At 34.2% G+C, this 20,542-nt stretch overlaps 1 protein-coding gene across 4 annotated transcripts in view; it reads left to right on the forward strand.

Moving 5' to 3' along the window:
* Positions 1-20,218, forward strand: part of CRIM1 (cysteine rich transmembrane BMP regulator 1) — a 241,272-nt gene extending 221,054 nt beyond the window's left edge. For 3 of the 4 annotated variants that reach the window (XM_074209689.1, XM_074209692.1, XM_074209691.1), the window contains 4 exons: positions 5,512-5,706; positions 11,741-11,863; positions 17,383-17,570; positions 19,763-20,218. In XM_074209689.1, coding sequence (XP_074065790.1) covers positions 5,512-5,706; positions 11,741-11,863; positions 17,383-17,570; positions 19,763-19,939 — 683 coding nt within the window. In that variant the 3' untranslated portion in view covers positions 19,940-20,218. The remainder of the gene's footprint in view (positions 1-5,511; positions 5,707-11,740; positions 11,864-17,382; positions 17,571-19,762) is intronic. The other variant, XM_074209690.1, reaches the window with a different exon arrangement.
* Positions 20,219-20,542: the final 324 nt, after the last annotated feature.

Genomic DNA, 20,542 nt, shown 5'->3' on the forward strand with positions numbered 1-20,542 from the left:
TATTGACAATGTTCCTAAAAAATAAGAATTTCATCCCATCTTTAGGACACCTCTGAGAATGTAGGAAATTATTGCTTTAGGTTTCTAAATTACACCCTTAGGACTTCAAAGAATCAATGTAGTTTTTAGGATTGCTTAACTTCCTCCCTGGGAATTTTTTTTTAAGTTTTTTTTGCAAGGCAATGGAGTTAAGTGGCTTTCCCAAGGACACACAGCTAGGTAATTATTAAGTGTCTGAGTCCAGATTTGAACTCAGGCACTCCTGACTCCAGGGCCGGTGCTCTATCCACTGTGCCACCTAGCTGCCCCCAGGAGTTTTCACACTGGGTCTTTGCCTCCTTTTATGCCAACATCTTATTCATACCCTTATGGTATCAGTAGAAGGAAGAAAGCTCAAGAATGGAAAAAGCCAAGTCATTGCAAATGTGATTTTTGCTTCTCACCCACCTCATAGTAGAAAACATGGAAATACTAAGATGAGACCCTAAATCTGGAAGGACTCCACTTTAAAACAATAATTTATTTTCTTCCTTATATAATCAGTCTCAGAGTAGGAAATTTTTCTATTACAGTGTACCCTGAAGTACCAAATTGGATACTAATAGAGGAAGAGATTGGTGGTGTTTATTCATTTTACTCTTTCACAGAAGTTAATTAGCTTTCTAATATAATTAGTAAGAAATACTTCAGGAGTAAAAATGAAGTTCGGCCTTGACAAACATCTCTTCTTTTCCCCACAAAAAAATAATCATGAGCTAAATTATACATTTAAGATAGAATAAAGAAATAAGATAAAACCAAAAAAAGACTCACCAAGGAAATATAGATATAAAAATTAGTTGGAGAAGTCAGTTAAGCCTGCATTAAGATTTCATGTTTCCTCCCTCCTTGTATTCACCACAATAAAAACTGAAAAATTACTTCCTCGTGACAAGTCTGCATTCCATGGTTGAAAGGTAGCAGCGTTCTGTGACTTAATGGTAGTGGTAGTAGGTGTTGTATGATGATGGTCTCACATGTGTGCCTCCTCCAAAAAATATTTTTAAAATGTGCATTTGAACTCTGACTTTAAAACCACTACAGAAATTTCAACAATGAGGGGTAAAGGGGTGAACCTTATCATAGTCTGTGACACATTTTAATTTAAACAGCATCTTATCTGTCACAATGGGGACAAATCTTCATCCTTTGAGCAGAGCTTAATACCTCCATAGCTTTCATACAAAAATTCTCCTCAACCAATAGAAAAAATCAAGGAAATAGAAGTGGAAGTTTTCCTCTATCTTCTCTTATTAACATTAGAAGGACCAGGTATTTGAATCAAAACAAAAAAAAATTACAATTTACTCTGAAAAAATTTTCATACTATTTTTGTTCAGTGAATTGGCAGAGTTGGCATAGTCTGATGCTTTTAGGGTCTTTAGTTCTGTTTCTTCTGGTGTTAGCTGAATTGTAAGCTCCTTAGAGGAAAGAATTGTCTTTTTTTTGCTTGTATTTGTGTCCCAATTATTTAGTGGATAATAAATGCTTGAGTCCTTCCTTCAATGTTGTTTCATAATTTTCAGTCATAGCTAAACACCTTTGGGTGTTTTCTTGGCAAAGATACTAGGGTGGTTTGCCATTTCCTTCTCCATCTCATTTTATAGAGGAGGAAACTGAGGCAGACAGGCCACAGAGGTTACAAAGCTAGTGAGTGTGTAAAGCCAGGACTTGAATTTGGGTCTTCTTGACTCCAGGCCTAGTACTTTATCCATTTTGTCACATAACTAACCTTCTTCAAAGTAGAAATGCACAAATATTTACTTGATAATTTGATGATTTATGATCTCATTAGTGTGAATAACTTTGCTCCTTTAACGATTACAACATGGTGTGCAGCAATAAGATTATTATATAAATCTCCATTTTTGAATTTATTACTCCATGCCATGAAACCCTTTCTTGGGTTCTAAGACTTTTTGAAGAGATTCAACTGTACAAAAACATTCTCTAAAGTATCCACTAGATTGCACACTCCAGTCTATATAGTGCTTTTCTGTGTTGGCTATAATAAAATGAATTATTAGCTAGAAATCATACTTCTCTTAATTTATATTGATGTATTGTGGCTATGTAGGTCAATAAAAAGAGTGGTTGATTTGAAGTCAGAGAACATGAGTTCAAATATTGACTAATTATCTGAATGACCTTAACTCTGGTAGAGTTCATTTTCCTCAACTGTAAATGAAGGATTCAGACTAAATGATTTCAGAGGTACCTTTACAATTTAGATCTATGATCCTCTAATTTTATCTGAGATATTTATTGAATTTGGATTTGTTTCCTAGGAGTTCTAGCATATTCACCATGATTCAATTTTGGTAATAACTTTCACTTTTGGTAATAACTTTCATCTTGTTTAATCTGAAATATCTAATTGAGGTTTGTTTGTTTGGTTGTTTTAATTTAAGAAGATGAAGTCAAATGACCAAAAAACTTTGTCACATTATATACAAGTAAAAAGAAGTATATTTTTATAACAATAAAAAGGTAAGCCAAGTAAGGAGAAATATTATCCTACTTAATCTTAACATATAATCATTTTTATGCTGCCTATACAATATAGAATTTTTGAGGTCATAAATACAAGAGACAAAATGTTACCAAATATGGTTTCTTTGGTTTTCTGTTAGAAATCTCATTTCAGTAGATTCTTAGCTTCCATTTCTTCTGCAATATGAAGGAGTTGGACTAGATGGCATCTGAATTCCTTCTCAGTTCTGTAGCTCTAATTTGATGATCCTGTGACCTTGGAGAAACCTTCCAGCTGAAAATATTATGATTATCCCATGCATGATCTTACTCCCTTCTGGAATGGCTTTACGCAAAATTATAGGATAACTACTTCCAGTCATTCCACTCTAGAATTTAGGACTGCCCTAGACAAAAAAGTCTTCTAATTCTTTAAGTATTTTGATTCCAAACCCCTTCAGAAGAGATATCTGGACAGACAGATTTATACAGAGTCAGGTATCTGTCTCTCTGGATTCAGTTTTGTGTCCTCTCTATCAGCAAATACTATCTGTGTGCTTAGGATGAAGCTGAAACAACTGTCTTCCAAAAAAAAAACATGCTTTTCTTTGAGAGAGAGAGAGAGAGAGAGAGAGAGAGAGAGAGAGAGAGAGAGAGAGAGAGAACGAGCAGGAATTCTTTTCCTTCCCATTTATTCTTATATGTCTTCACACACCATCTTCACTTCACTTATTGGTGATTTTTAGACTGTAGATATGCAGCCACAAAAACAGGACCAGGGAAACATGAGTCTGAGCATGAGATTTCTGTTAATCTCATCACTATCTGGTCACTCTGCATCATCTTTCTCATTGTCATCTTTTTGACCTAGGCAAAAGGAAGTAGGAATTTTCCTCAAGAAAATGTCTCACTGTAGTTTTCCCTTCTCTATTATTAGACAGCTGCCCAATGATGATTATTCCCAACCACTGTTAGTCGTTAGTATTTTAGGACTAGACCTGAGAAATTGTTTTCCATTCATTTTAGGAAACTAGCAAAAGGAGTTAGGGCAAGGAAGAGTGAGTAGACAAGGAATAATCAGGTAAAGTGGAGAAATTGGAAAGCTTTTGAGTTAGGAAAAGGAGAGGAGAACCTAACTTATAATAAAGTGTTAGAATATTATAAATGAATATTATTTTTTTACAAAATGTTTTGTTATTTTGTTTTATATATATATGTATGTGTGTGTGTGTGTGTATATATATATATATATATATATATATATATATATAATATATATATATAAAGCTAAATAATGGCTTACTTTGTTTTTTGATGTGGAAAATACACCCAACTTCGGTAAGATTAAAGGAAATGATTACTAGTAACACACAATTCATGATCTTTTTTAGTGGAACTACTATTGCTTATTCTTAAATTGCTGTTATTTTGGGGAAGGAAGTAAAAAAGAAATCCATAAAAATTGCCCAAATACTTATTTCAGTTTCAGTTTGATCAAGTAAAGGAAAAATACAATTGAAAATTTTTAACAAAGGCATTCAAGTAAGTTCTATCTAAGATATATTTCACACATATGTTCATAAGACCTTGAGCTCATCCCTTCCCATTTTCTCCAGTAGATTGTATTCCTTACTATATCCTTTGTCTCAGCTTCTCCCAAATTCTAGTTCATACTATACTGTCTTCCAATATGCTTCAGTCTCCAACATCCTTCAGAAGACTTATTGTTCCCTTTTTTCATAGTCTCTCCTCAACTCTTTCCAGTCTGGCTTCAAATCTTGTCACTGCTAAAATTGCTCTCCAAAATCACCAATGATCTGTAATTGCTAATTAACTCTTGTTCTGCATTTGACATTCCTCTTTTCATCTCACTTCTTCCTCCTGTTTGTTTCCTCTCAGTCATTTCCCCATGGCTCTGTCTTAGGTCTTTTCTTTTCTCTAGACTCTCTCTCTCTCTTAGTAACCTCATCAGTGCCCCTGAGCTTATCATTCCATCATCTCAATTCATTTGTATTTGTGAGTTTATATGTATATGGTATCACTTTTCAAACTGGATATATCAGAGACATCTTAAACTCAGCACATCCAAACTGAACTCATTTTATTTTCCCCAAAATCCATGTCTCTTCCAAATTTCCCTATTTCTTATTGACTATTCTCTATTTCTATTGTTTTTCAATTTCTCAGGTTCAAAACCCTGTTGTTGTCATCTTCAGCTCATCACTTCCCTCTCTCCATATATCCTGTCAATTGTAAAAGTTGTTATTTCTTCCCCCAGGATATCTCTCACATACAACTCCTTTGTACTTACACAGTAACCATTTTATTTTAATCACTAAACACCTCATTCTTGCCTAGATCATTTCAACAGTTTCCTACTGAGTCTTTTTGCCTCAAGTCTCTCCCCATTCCAATCCATTCTCTGCACTTTGGAGTCGTTCTTCTTAAATATAGATCTGACACCCCTACTCTGTAATCTCTAGTGACTCCATTCTACCTCCAAGGGAGGAATTCTTAACCTGGGATCCTCAGACACCCAAGGAATCTGTAGATAGGTTCCAAGAAATTCATGAGTTTAGATGAGGGAAAAATAACATCTTTATTTTCACACACCTCTCACTCTAACTTTCCCAATCTATATTTCTCATTTCATTAGACATCACTCTGCTTCCTGTACTCAAAGATTCAGCTGAACTGAAATTCTCCTCATTCCTCACACAAGACATTCCATATATCATCTTCCTGCTTTTTTTTTCTGGAACATGCCCTCTCCTCTCCTGATTCATATATATGTTTGTGTGTATAGATAAATGTATACAGACATACTTGTGAGCAGAATAGGACTGTTTCTGAGCCTCACAAATACAGCCCCAAATTTGCCCCAAACTTTGGAAACATGAGTGCAACTTTTAAAGAATTGTACTCATTTATTTCTTGCAAATTTAGTGTGGTGCTTTACCATCTGAAGAAGCATTATTTATGTATTATTCTCTTCAATAGAAGATCCAGTACCAAAGAAGGCCATGTGCCACTTCAGTGGTAAAACATATGCAGATGAAGAAAGATGGGACATCGACAGCTGCACCCACTGCTACTGTTTGCAGGGGCAGACCCTGTGTTCTACCGTCAGCTGCCCACCTCTGCCCTGTAGAGAACCCATCAATGTTGAAGGAAGCTGCTGCCCAATTTGTCCAGGTAACAAAGCAGTGACCCTTCCCATTTTCAAGTTAAATTTGTTTTGTTTAAGAATGAATTTGGGAAGCTGTGTTTCATCCCATTTAGTCCATAAATCACTAGCTGGTCATAGGGACAAAGCAAAATACTTGGGGAAATCTGTCTGTTAGCTTCTATATTATATTGTTGTTTTAGTTTTTTTTTTTCAGTTTCATAAGAAACCTGAATTCTTTAAAGACTTTTGTTCTTTAGGAAAGAGTCTGGTCTTGTGAACATAATATAACAAGTACTATTGTTGTATCTCAAAGAAAATATGTTGTTTGGTTGAGTTTTTGCTAGTTGAAGCCCATGTTGCAAAACTAGAAGGATATAATGAGAAAAAATTCAATAAAAGGCATATAAGTGAAAAAAAAGTGAACTTTAACACATGACTATATATAAGACCCAAATTAAAAGGATTTACATGAAACTTTCCCCCCACCAATCCCCTTCAATTAGTGCACAAAAGTGCACACTTTTCTCTTTTACTTCTTACTATATCAAACATCACACTCATGGCTCCACATCTATACCTCTTCTCACACATTAACTCTTCTCACAAATTCTTTCCTCATATTTCTCCTTCCTCAAAGGTAATCATTTCTCCCTTTCCTACTGTTGTTTCTCACTATAATTACCCAATATTGATAGAATGCTTTGTGATTTCCAAAGTGCTGTACTTCCCTTATCTTGTTTGAACCTCACAATATTCCCATGAGCAAACTAAGGCTTAAACTTGCCCATAGTCATACAGCCAGTGAGATCTGGGATGGGAACCCATGTATTCCTGATTCCCAGTACTAGCATTCCCATATACTGCTCCATAAATCTTAAATTTGAGAGTTGATCCTGTCTTTCCAGTGGTTTCTCAGTAGTAGCCAAGCAGCCCCATGTACCCAAGATGGAGAGACCACGGACTAAGAATAAGTAAACCACTTGTAAAGGCTTGGGCTGAAATTCCATTGAGGAACTAAAGAACCACCTCTGCTTCCCCATGGTCCTGGATTGGTATGCAATAGTACAGAAATGCAGTCCAATTCAACAAATATCTAATTGTACATTGTAAGAATGGTAAGTAATCACTAGATGAGTAGAAAGTCAGGTACAAGAAGGAAAAAAAATCCACCTAGTTTTTGCTCTCAAGAAAGTTTACAAAATATGTGTACTTTACCTAACATAGTAAATGCCTAAGAAATGGTTTTTCATCCATTTTTGCTCAGATATGATCCGAGGTAGAGGATGTGATAAGATAAAAGGAAAACTCAAAAAAAAAAGTTCCCTAAAAAATTTCAGAACAAATAGATCAAAGAAGGCAAAAACAAAGCTGGTAGCCAAAGCTGGGTGGTGAAAAGAGCTTTAGGACTTCAACCAGTCATCTATTATATAGTTCTGGCATATGAGAATGAGTGATCTTAAGACACAGAGAGGGAAAGTACAGGATACTATAAAGTAATGGTTAGGAACCCAGTGTGAAGGACATAGACTCAAAGGGAGTGAGGATATTTTGGAATACCTTAAATGACAGGCTTAGGAGTTGGTATTTCACTCCTTTCTTCCTTAATTGTTTTTAAATATGATACCCTATTCAATATAAACAATTTATGGTCAGGTTTCTAATGCACTAGAACAGTTCATATAGGTTGGACATTTTCATTAATCAAGCTGATAATTGGTATTAAAAGAACCAAAAATTTATTTGAGCTTTTCACTGACTTGGCTACTCTTTATAAGCATTGTAAAGATATGACCTCAATTGAACATATACATATATATATATATATATATATATATATATGTATATATATATATATACATATATATATATCTGTGTGTATTAAATATACACATGTCTGTATATTCTAATTTTTCTAAAATATAATTTCATTTAATTTTGCTGTTTTTAGAAAGTTGAACTTACCATTGACATTCCTCCAGAATATTATAATTTGAATAACATGGAATAATGGATAGAGAGCTGACCTAGAATTTGGGAAGCTCTGGATTCAAGTCCATGCTCTGTGATCTGGAGCAAATAATTTAACCTTTCAATGACCCAACTAATTCTAATATTGCAAGTTTCAGAATAACCAAATTAGTGAAAGGAGTTTCAAAATTAGAATATGACAATTCTGATAAAATCAGTCTCATTAAATTTATACATATGTATGCATATATATTTGTCTTTGCACGTGTACATATGTATTTGCATATATTTATATATACACAGATATGCAAATACATGTACATAAATGTATAGAAACACATGAGAGAGAGTCCATATCTCCCATTAAAAGGAAGGATTGTGAGTTAAAATTTTGATGGTTTGATTTTGATATGGAAAAAGAAGAAAAAATAGACTAGAGATTATCAAGTATTTCTTCACAAGTTTGATGATATTTTTTTAGTATTATTATGTTCTTTATTAGATAATTGTGAACATGACATCTCAATACCACTGAAGTTGTTTGATCAGTTCATTTAGAGCTAATGTCAAAAATTAGATCACCAATACATATTGAACATTTTTTCTTTGTAAAGTGGTGAGTTCAATAGAGAATGCACAAGGAATACAGAACAAAGTCTCTACCTCACAGGACCCAACAGTATAGTTGAAAAGAGAGTCCCAAAAGATAAAGTTAAATGATTATATAATAAGTAATAAAGAAAAACGTGCAAGAACTGATGCAAGTATTTCAAAATAATTGACTTATAAGTATTCTGAGTTCAGAGGAGGAAGATATTCCAGTGGACCTATGAAGGCTTCTCAGAAAACCATTGTAGGTTTTTATACACAAAGTAACATAAAAATGGTGTTTTGGTAAATAAAAAGACATGGGACAAAAAAAAAAAAGGTGTTTAAATAACAGAGAATGGAGAACAGGTAAAAGACCTGACAGTAGTCTAAGCATGAGAGGATAAGATGTGAACAAGGGAGGTATTATTGAAACTGCAGAGGAGGGGGAAAATAGGGGACAGAAAAGTACAGATAACATGACTGTATTTATATCTTATTTATTGAAAAAAAATTTCAGATATTGTTGAATATATGTGTACATACACACACACACACACACACACACACACATACATACCTCTAAATGTTTTCTAGTGACTTTCTAGTAAATCTTTTTTGTAAACTCTTGGACAGTGTTCTTTAAATTGGCTGCTTTCAACTAGATGATGCAATAGAGATAGTGCTGATTACAACAGTTGGGAAAATCTGAGTTCAAATTCATCCTCAGACTTAACCTTTGTGACCTTGTGACATTCATTTAAACTGTGTCAGTTTGTTTCCTGATTTGCAAGATGGGATCGATAATAATAGCACTTACTTCCCAGGGTCATTATGAGACATTTAAAATAATATTTGAAAACCATAAAGTACTATTAAATGCTAGCAATTATTTCACCCATCTTTAGATAAAAATGAAAGAGAATTGTGGCATTTTATCTGGGTAAATAAAGGATTTCTGTTTATTTTCACTTCAAAATATATTAGCATATATTGCTAAAGTATGACTTACCATTTTCTCCAAGAGTATCAGTGTGGGAGGGAGGTGTCCACAGAGTGACCCTATGCTATGCTATTTAAATTGGATAAAGGCATGGATGGTATAGTTTTAAACTCTACAAGTAAAACAAAGTTTGGAGAATTCGCAAACACAGATTAAAGAATGGTGAATCCAAAATAATCCCAATATACTAGAACAATGGACTAAGTCTACAAAGATATAATTTAATGTGAATAAACAAAACTTTACACTCAAATTCAAAAAGTGAGCTACACAAGGCATCTCCTGTTACATCCGTGTGAAAGAGATCTGGCATTTAGGAGAACTGCAAACTCAACCTAAATTGTCAAATATGGTACCATGAATTCCAACAAAGATAATATAAGAACTATATTCAACATAATTTATTTCCTTTGTAATCCTATGTATTTTATCCTATGCACTTTAAAAAAAAAAACTTTCCTGAAAACGTGTTCACAGGCTTTACCAGACCACCAAAGGGAACCATCATACACACACACACACACACACACACACACACACACACACACACACAGCTCTCCTATAGTCTCAAAACATTTTTATTTCTGCTCCTAACAAGCAAATCAAATAACTATTTGACTAATCTTATATAGGCTCTGAGAATATATTTGTTACCTTTGATAATGATAATTTTATGGAATCGTTCTAATATTAATATTCTGTAGTATACACTGAAGCTAGGAACTAGCTAGTCACTGAACAAGAAGTCATTTGTACTGTTTTGAAGTGAAAAACTGAACCATAAACCTAGCAAGAGAATGGTCATCACAGTTACATTTATTGGAAATCCTACATAACCAATAAAATAGCTTTTTTTTGCGTCTGAAGATTAACCATAGCTCCTGCTATACTTACTAAGTACAATGACTGACCTGTAGTAGGCCCTTACTAGTATGTTCCAATTTAATTTTTTTTTAATTTTTGTGTCTGCTTTGGAGAACAAAACTATCTTTTTAGTAAAATATGTTTTCACTCTTGGAATTTTGGGGAATTAAATGATTACCATCATTTCTCTGAGAAACTAAAAGCCATGTGATCTGAAATCCAAAGTAGAAAGTACAAAGATAATTTTTTTTAAAAAAGCCTTTTCCTCAGGGCAGCTAGGTAGCACAGTGGATAGAGCACCAGCCCTGGAGTCAGAAGGACCTGAGTTCAAATCCAGTCTCAGACACTTAATAATTGCCTAGCTGTGTGACCTTGAGCAGGTCTTAACCCCATTGCCTTAAACAAACAAACAAACAAACACACACACACACACACACACACACACACACAAAGCCTTTGCCCTTTACCTCAAATAGTTTTGCCTCTTGGTTTAGTGCCAGACCTGATTGAAAAGCAAGTGAATGAATGAATGAATGAATGAATGAATGAATGAATGAATAGAAAAATATATCACATCCTTAGCCCACTGGTCAGAACCTATTACTTATGTTAGGTTCTCTTCCCTTCATTTAGGTAACTAATTAGGTAGATAACTTGAACCAAGGATAATAGTCAACAGGCTCTATTAGTAACTGTATTGTGATTATTGTTTTTATGGGTATTCTATTACAAATGATGAGTAGCTTTTGTGCAAAAATAATTTATCAAAATATTAGGCTTAGTCATAGGGGGAAAGGGTAGGCACAATAATTTTATTATGGAGATGCTTCAGTTTTTTTCCTAACAGTCTTAAACCAGTTCTAATTTTTTTCAAGAGCTATGAAAACATCTATTTTATTGGTACCCATGAAAAATTCTCAGTATTTTAGATGAATTTCAGGAGATTCAGGTCCAAAAATATCTAGCATTTGGGACAAATAATATTATTCTAATAATTTTGTTTTATAATATTGTTGGTTAAAGTACCAAGATGTCCCATTATTAGGGTATATAATTTACTAATGATTTAAGAATAAAAATCAGTCCAAATGAATTTGCTACTATTTATCCTTACATTGGGGGTATGATATCAAGTTTCCAATTCATTCATTTTTTTTAGGGTAAGAGTGTGGTATGGTGGGGGAAAGCAGAGGGGCTGGATGTTTAGAGAGTGAAACTGATATGGAATATAGAGGTTGATCTTTTAGACATTAAAGTCCAATTATTTTTTTTAATTTTAATTCAACTCAACATTGCAAAAATGACCAAACTACAATATGAGTTTATAGTTAAGTGATTCAAAATAAATGTTTACATTTTAAAGGACTCTACCTTTAGTTTCCTGATTAGAGGTGAAAAGTGAAAGTGTATATCACTATGAGAATAAAGGGACTCACCTAATTTTATAAGCTTTGGCTCCTGGGCAACCAAGCTAAAGGATATATCTTTACTCAAGGAAAACAAGGAACTAGAACTTCACTTAGTATACCAGGAAAGAAATATTCAGTGAATGAAGAGTCCAATTTGGTCTGAAAATAAGAAAATTTTTATATCTTACTCTTATCTCTTATAAAATATATCCCTTTTCTTTTTTTAAGAGATGTATGTACCCGAACCAACCAATATTCCCATTGAGAAGACAAATCATCATGGAGAGATTGAATTGGAGATACCAGTATGGCCTACCCCTAGTGAAAATGACATCATCCATCTCCCCAGAGGTAGGTTGTAGAGTAAGCTGGAATAAATGATGAATAGAAGCAAAGGCATTTTTTTTTTACATGTACCTACCCACCTGTTCAGATTCTCACTGTGGACCTTCTAGAACTAGAAATCTAAGGTATGGATGAGTGCCTAACTACCTTCAGAAAGTATCTTATTGTTACTGCTCCTAATTTTGGTGTTAAAAATAATATAATGTTGCATTTTTAAATTTCCCTATAGGCAAACTTACATGTTCTCCCCTAATGATTAGAAGCAATTATTACATCCTCACCATGCTGTGAGAAATTTGTTAGGTGTCCCATGGTTTAAAAAAAATATCTGAAAATAATTGTCTTTGTCTACTTCATAAGAAATTAAAGCTCAGCTTTAATTAATAAATTAAAGAAGGATAAGAGCTGACATATTTCTCCATCAGAATGTTCATGGTATGGTAAAATGCTGTGTCAGGAAATTCTAGGTTCAAATCTCCCCCCCCTGAGACTTAACAGCTGTGTCACATTGGACCTGTTTCCTTATTTGTAAAATGTAACATTCAGCCTCTATGATTCCTTCCAACTGAAAATTTATTATTCATTGCCATATTTTTCTAAGATAAAGTACTACCTCCATTAAATTTCTGATAGTTATTTATGTTATTTTAAATAGAAATTGTAAGATTTTTGATTCATTGTCTATGAAATCTATTCATAGTATTTAAATATGCAATCTACCATTTTATTGGTAGATAATTGGACTCCATATACATTTCATGTGTCCCATATACTGAGTTTTCTGATTGACTTTTTTCTCTTAATGTTACAAGTTATATACATATATATATATATATAAATTATATATATATATATATAGTTATATTATTTCCTTGAGGGCCACTAGATTTTATAATAATAAAAATAATTTAAGAAGAAACTTAAATATTAAATATAAGTTCAGTTGAAAAAGTTTGTAAAAAGGAATGTTTTAAAGCAACAAGATACAAAGAAATTTTAGTTTTCAAGTTTATAGAATGTTTTTAAATTATTTCTAAGCAACCCTTTTTACCAAGCAAAAGACTTTCTTTCCCAGTTTTCCTTTAGCATTATTGTTCCTCATTGCCCATTCATAGGAGATTAAAAACATTCTTTAATCTTCCATCACTTATGAAGGAGGAAACAGGGAACCTCCTTTTCTTTTGCCCTTCTTTTTTGCTCTTTTTCCAATATGGATCTAAACATCAGATGCAGTGAATAGAGCAGTTCTGGAGTCAGGAGGATCTGAGTTCATATCCAGTCTCATATACTTACTAGCTGAGTACAAGTCACTTAATCCTGATACCTCAAATCAGGGCTATCTCCAGTCATCCTGATTTACATCTGACCACTGGACCCAGATGGCTCTGGAGGAGAAAGTGAGCTTGGTGACTAAGCACAGCATTCCCCTCACTCAAATCCAGTTCACATGCCAATCTTGGTATCACCCCTCTGATGTCATGGTCTTCTTTTGAGAATGAAGGACCAATAACAACAAATATCAGTCCATTGGGATGAACTAGAAAACCTAAATTTAATTATGAGAAGCCAAAGTTATAGCTTTTCCAAAATAGTCCTGATTTCTTAACTTAAGCAATGACAATGAACCTGGTGGGGAGGGACGAATCCAAAAAAAAAAAAAGAAGTTAAACCAAAGGTTTTTTTCCAAAATATTGTGATTGTTTTTGACTTACATTTCTTTATCTTTTCATTGCATTATTAAGGAATCGGCTAATGCTTCCTTTTAAAAACTTGAAAGTCAAGAGAAGTATTCATTTTTATTTTAAGTTATAAGCAGGTTTTCAAAGGACCTGAGACCTAATCCCAGTTATTCCATTTTTTGCCAGTGTCTTATATGACCTTGGGCAAGTCATTTCTCTTATCTGGGTCCTAGGTTCCTCATCAACAAAGGAAGGACTAGATAACTCCTGAAGTCTTTTCTAGCTCTAAAGTTATGATCCTCAGATAACAGATTAAGTATGTTTTCTTTTCCTTGACAAGTTGGAACCATAATTTACCTGCCCAATGCAGAATTTATGATTCCACCCCAAGGGATTCACTTGATCCCTTAAATAGAAAACTAGACTTTAATCATGGTGATAGCACAGTGTTTTCAAAGCTGAAACTAAAATGAGAAGTAAAACCCAGTTGTTGAAACTAATAACAATAGATTCTTCTATTGTTTTCCCTGGGGCATATATCAAAGACATAGCAGGGAACTTCCTAAGACTTACTGACTACTTAGGGTGATTCACTTGGGCATAACTCATACTGCCAAAAGAATCATAAAAGGCCTTACAAAAGGTAATGAAATCTTGAGAAAGAAATTGAGACTATGGGGACACAGGTTGTAGTGCCATCATTATTGCCTATTAAGGATTTAGGGATGTGAAAGAGAAAAACTGACTAGTGGTGAATACCTTGTCAAAAAGATAGTGTCTAAGGATGAAGATTCACATCTCTGGACCACAGATTGAAATTACAAGAGTGGCAGACCAATCACAAATAGAAATTGGTGAGAATGTATTTGTCAGGCGATTTGTAAATCTAATCAAAACAGCTTTAAACTAAAAAAGCTGGGGAGAAAATTACCTACATGTCTAAGATTAAAAGCCACAATGAAGGAAAAATAGCTACTGAGAGACCTAAAATCTCAGAAGAGACATATTCCAGGAAAAGGAACTAGCAGTAAAAGTCATAGTTTCAAATGCAAAAAATTTAGGCAACCAGTAAAATGAACTAGAGGCCTTAATTAAAAGACAGCAAATTAGACCTTTTAGGTTTCACTAAGTTCAGTGAGATGACATTCAAAACTGGAATGTGGGTCTGGATGATTTACTTTATTCAGAAGAAACAGGATCACATTATAAATTAAGAAAGGACTGTTATGTGAGGAAATCTAGGAACAAGAAGGAGGAGGTAGTATGAAATGAATTTTGGGAGAAACATACAATTTAATCATTAGTGTATACTACAGATCATTTGGAAGGAATAGTAAATAGATGAATTGTGGAAGTAGAGGCACAAATATAGTTTTGATTGACTTCTTGATGTCTCACACATGATATGGCTACCCTTCTTGCTTAGAAAACCCTCTCTCCTCACCTCTACCTTTTAGAATCCTTAGTTTCTACATTCTATAAAACCTTCTTCTGGTCACTATAATTAGCATTCTTGCTCCCCAAATTATCCTTGAATTTATTATTGAAATAAAAACATACATAGAATATTAACTCTTGGGAATTTGGACACCATGATTTTTATGTTTGTAGCCATAGGGACTATCATATGCTTAATAAATGCTTGTTGATTGATGATGATAGGGGGACTTCAATTATTTAAATACCTGCTCAATCTCTCAAGGAATTGATAATAATTTCCTGTCTTAACTCCATCTTTCAAAAAATGAAATGAATTCCATTGTAGACATGATTCTGACCAAAAGAAATAATGCTGTTTGATGGACTAAAAAATGAGATAATTATTGAAGGGAGAATGACCACTCCCTCCTAGATTTTGTAATAATGAGAGGACAACTGGTCATAGAAATAGACTCTAGATTGGGAGATGTCAAATATCAAAGGGTCCAACAAAAGGATAAATAGAACTAAAATTCTATATAAAAAGACTTTGCCAACGAAGAACGGAAACTGTAAAGGAGGAAATTCTGAAAATATAAAGGAAAATAATGGAAGAGTTGTCCAAAGAAAGATGTGCACACATAAAGACATTATCTATCAGCTTACTTTCTTTTTAAAATGATTTGTACAGAAAATATATACAAAAACTAATAATAATATGAATATAAATAGTAGCATGAACCTATGAGAACAGTGTCAAGACAGCCAAAAGTTAGGATGAGCCAAGAGCCTGGCAAGGAAAGTTAAAAGACAACAGAAAGTGTTTTGGTTTTATTAAACTTTATTGGGGAAAAGAAGAGAATTAAAGAAGGGATAGGCCCTTTTCTCAGGGTAGATGAAATTATGAGAACTTAATAATGGAGGGACAAAAAAGTTATTTGTTTCCTCTGCTAAGGAGATTGCCTTTTGGACTGGAAAGCATGGAACAAAAATATGTAATAGGGAATTGATACTCAAGATAATTAAGGAAATAGTATGAAAATACTTATTTGACTTTGATAGATGTCCCAGATGAACCTTATTCTCAGGACCTTAAAGAATTAGCATATATAATTGCTGGACAGTGGCATATGAAAGATCATGGAGAACAGAAGCTTGGGGGAGGGAAGAAGAAAGAAAAAAGGGAAGACTGTATAGTCTGCATGATATAGGCCAGAGTTTGGCTTTAGTTCCTTAGAAATTCTGTACTCCAAATAAAGATGGCTAATGAACATCCAAGAAAAGAAGTGATTACAAAGAGCCATACTGGCTTCATCAAGATCACATTGTGACAAAGTAATTTTATTTCCTTTTTTGACAGGGTTATTAAATGACTAGGAAGGGGGAATGCTGCAAAAACCTAGACTTTAGCAAAATTTTTCAATACTCAAACTATTCTTGTAGAGAAAACAGAAAGATATGGGCTAGGAAATGGTATAGTTAAGTGGATATGGAGACCATTAATTAATCATGGATGACACAGAAAGGAGACTATAAAGGATCTCTGTTCAACCTTTTGTTTTTTTAATATTTTTATTTGTCTGGGGCAGCTGCCGTGGCGTAGTGGATAAAGTGGATAAAGCACCAGCCCTGGAGTCAGGAGTACCTGGGTTCAAATCAAATTAAGTATCTCAGACACTTAATAATTACCTAGCTGTGTGGCCTTGGGAAAGCCACTTAACCCCGTTTGCCTTGCAAAAACCTAAAAAAAAATTATTTGTCTTCAGTAAAGGCATAGGTTTCTGAATCTGCTTCTGAAATCTTCTGAACTCTACAAATGGTATAGAATAGATAATACACTATACAACAATGTCAGGATCCAAAAAGATATTGACAATTTAGAATAATGAATTAGGAGTAGGTTAAAAGTATAACAGTCTTAGATTTCAGTTCAAAAAATATATTTCACAAGTACAATATTAAGGGAAGTATTGTTATATAGTCGATCTGAAAATTCTGGGAATTTTAGGGGGTTATCAAAATGGGGAAACCTTGTGTTTGTCCCAGTCAGTTTTTAGCCTAAAGAATAGGTTCAGGGAGTGTGAGAGCAAACTCACCCTAAAAGGTTCTTGTTATGTAAGAGAAGTTAGACTTGTTTTATTTCATCACTAGAAGCCAGAAATAAAAGAAATGAGCAAGAATGGTTGTGGTAGAAGTTTCAAAGAAGGAAATTTAATTTTTATGTCAGGAGAAAGCTTTCAAATAGCTAAACAGTAGCAGAATAGACCATTTTAAAAGACTTCAAATATGCTTTCATAGATGGACTGAATAATTACTTCCTTTTAATATTGGAATCATTATTCAGTAAAATCTGTTTGTAATGTTATTTGAATAGCCCACAAAACTGGTTTGGATTTAAATAAGTACTTATGTTTTATTTTTTTCCAGACATGAGTCACCTTCAAGTGGAGTACAGAGATGGTAATGGACCACATCTAAGTGAAGATACTTCTCTCGCATCCTTTGCCTGGGTTGCAGGAATAATGGGAGTTCTGGGTCTTATAGTAGTATTCCTACTTTTAAATCAGAAGAAACAGTGGATACCAGTACTTTGTTGGTATCGAACACCTACTAAGGTAAATTGAAAATTTTAGTGTTTTGAGTTGTGAATTTGAGAAAGGATCTAAACTTTATATTTAAAAATTATTTAGTGGAACTCACATTTTATGCTTCATAGTTTCTAATGATTATTAGGTTATGAATGTCAAATAACTATTAATTGTATATTCTGGTTTCATGTTACTGATGAAAATGTTCCTATCTTTCTCTAGTTTAATGAACCCTAACATTTGAAACATCCAAGCTCCTCAATTTACCTTGAGGTTTTCAAAGAACCAATTGAACACAGCCCAATTTGTAATACAGATTATAACTATTATGGAAAGCAAAATGTAACAATTATCTTGGATGGAGAAAGAATGAAACTAAGTAATAATGAAAATGTCTAGAATGGAGGAAGGGGGAAAGTGTAGAACATGGAGGTGGAAAAAATATGATGGTGAAAAAGAGAAAAGGACAAGGAAAAGTGAATATCAATAGCTGATATATTTATATAGCTTTATAATTTGTAAAAAGCTTTACAAAAGTAATCTGACTTGAGCCTTACAGGAATGCTATGAAATAGACAGTACAGATAGTAATTCTACTTTTACAAATGAGGAAATGCTTGGAGGAAAAGGGACTTACCAAAGTCATACAATTTGTCAATGGACAGGCAGACCTGAAACTCCAACCCTCTGACTCAGAGACCTATGTTTGTTTCATACTGACTCTTGAAATAGTGGGAAAAGAAAAAGGAGTAGGAAAAAGAACAAAAATCATCAAAGTGAAGGTTGAATCTCAGTCTGCCAATACTGATGGAGAAGACATTATTAAGCTCATCAGCCTTTTACATCAACTCAAACCAGTGGTCACCCAGAGTATAACTGAATGTACAATTCCAAAATTGAATCAATAGAGCATTTATTAAACACCATGAACCAGCCATTCATGCCCTAAATCCTGAGAATATAACTACTACCAAGCAAGATAGTCTCTACCCTCAAATAGGTTAGAGTCTAATAGGGGAATATAAGAGATGAAGAGGAACTAGAAAACACAGGAGGACACATGTATGATGGCATGAATTCATTTGCATTAGTTATATTGGAAAGAGGATTTCACAATTATTAGCTCTTAAATTGCCTTTCTTGTCTTTATACTGATCAGGACAGATGACACCAGTGGTTAGGAAGGCACATCCTAAATCTGAACAAGATAAGGTCAAATTCCACAAATCTGGAATGGATTCTTGGTTTCTGATTAGAAGAAATGGGGATAAGGGAGACAATCCAGTATGGATATGGACCTGAGAAGCCACCTGGTCCGAGCCAATATCTATAGCAATAAAGATTTTATAACCTCGTGAAATAATTTGTTCCATTGTTAAATGGCCCTAGTTATTTTCACACATTGGTCCTTCTTTTCTCAGAGAAAGAAGAGTCAAGGATGACATTTAAGTTGCAAGCCTGGAAAACTAGGAGACTGAAGAGTAATTAAGAAGGGGGAAAGATTTTAGAGGGAATGTTAGTGACTTCAGTTTTTGGACATGCTCAGTTTAGGAAGTCTATAGAACATCCAGTTCAAGATGTACAATATATACTTGGAGATATGAGTTTGAAATTTCAGCAGAGATTAGGGCCAGATAAGTGAATTTGAAATCATTATAGTGATACTGAATCTGTGGCAATTGATGAGATTACCAAGTGAAATAGTATGGAGGAAGAAGAGAAGAGAGTCCAGGACAGAGCACTAAAGAACACATAGTTAGCAGGTTTGACTTGGATGAATCCAAAAAAGGAAACCAAGGAGCAGTGAGATAGCTAGAAAGAGAATGAGAAAAGAGCAGTGTTATGAGAACCTAGAAAGAAAATTATCAAGGAGAAAAGGTCATAGACAGTGTCTAATGAAGGACTGAGGAAAGATCATTAGATTTGGCAATTTAGAGATTGTTAGTAGATTTGGATAGAGACAAGTACCTCAACTTCCTTCACAATTTGATAGGATATGCTATTCAGATCTCTATAATCCTAGTCTTCTTCCTCTGAACATGCTTTAATATGTCCTTAAAATATGAGGAACAGAAAATACTATGTAATCTCACCCTTTTGGTGAGAGCAAAGTACTTATTACCATCACTTTATTTGAAGACTGATCATATTAATTTTGCAAATTGTAGACTAGCTGAGTTAACTAATTCCACTCTTTTTTTACTTTCCCTCTTTTTTAGCCTTCTTCCCTAAACAATCAACTAGTATATGTGGACTGCAAGAAAGGAACCATGGTTCAGGTGGATAGTTCTCAGAGAATGCTAAGAATCGCTGACCCAGATGCCAGATTTAGTGGCTTCTACAGCATGCAAAAACAGAACAACCTTCAGGCAGATAATTTCTATCAGACAGTGTGAAGAGCTACACCGTCGGTGAGGTTAAAAAAAATACAAGAAAAGACTAAATCTGCTATAACTTAGAATTTGTGCACTTGCTTAGTGGGTTGTATTGGATTTGTGACTTCATGTACAGCTCTAAGACCTTCCCGGGATGGGCTTTGTCTACAGCGAGGTGCCAGAACAAGCATTCCCACTTTTCCTCATGATAACTGACCAAGTGTTTTCTTAGAACCAAAGTTTTCAAAAGTTGCTAAGATATATTTGCTTGTAATATAGCTGTAGAAATACTGGGGGAGGGGAGGGTGGGAGCATTGAGTTGGGGAAGTGGGTGGGAGGGCTGTGTTGGGAAGACAGGTTGGTCAGCTTGGCTTGGGGAGAAACCCGGTAAAAATAAAACCAGTCAAATGGCCAAGCATCGGGAGGACTTTTTTTTTTCTCATTGTTCTTGAAGCTGCATTGGTTGCAACAAAGCCTAGCCTAAGTGAAAGACAGAAAAAGGTCTCAAGATTCAACTGCTGTAACCACCTCAGAACAACAACACTCACAAAAGCTTTTAACAGCCACCCCGGGTGTCCTAGAGCCGCAGGTTCTTCTATACAATCAGAACGTGCAGTAGGCAGT

This window comes from Macrotis lagotis, chromosome 1, assembly GCF_037893015.1.
Source record: "Macrotis lagotis isolate mMagLag1 chromosome 1, bilby.v1.9.chrom.fasta, whole genome shotgun sequence".
NCBI lineage: Eukaryota > Metazoa > Chordata > Mammalia > Peramelemorphia > Peramelidae > Macrotis > Macrotis lagotis.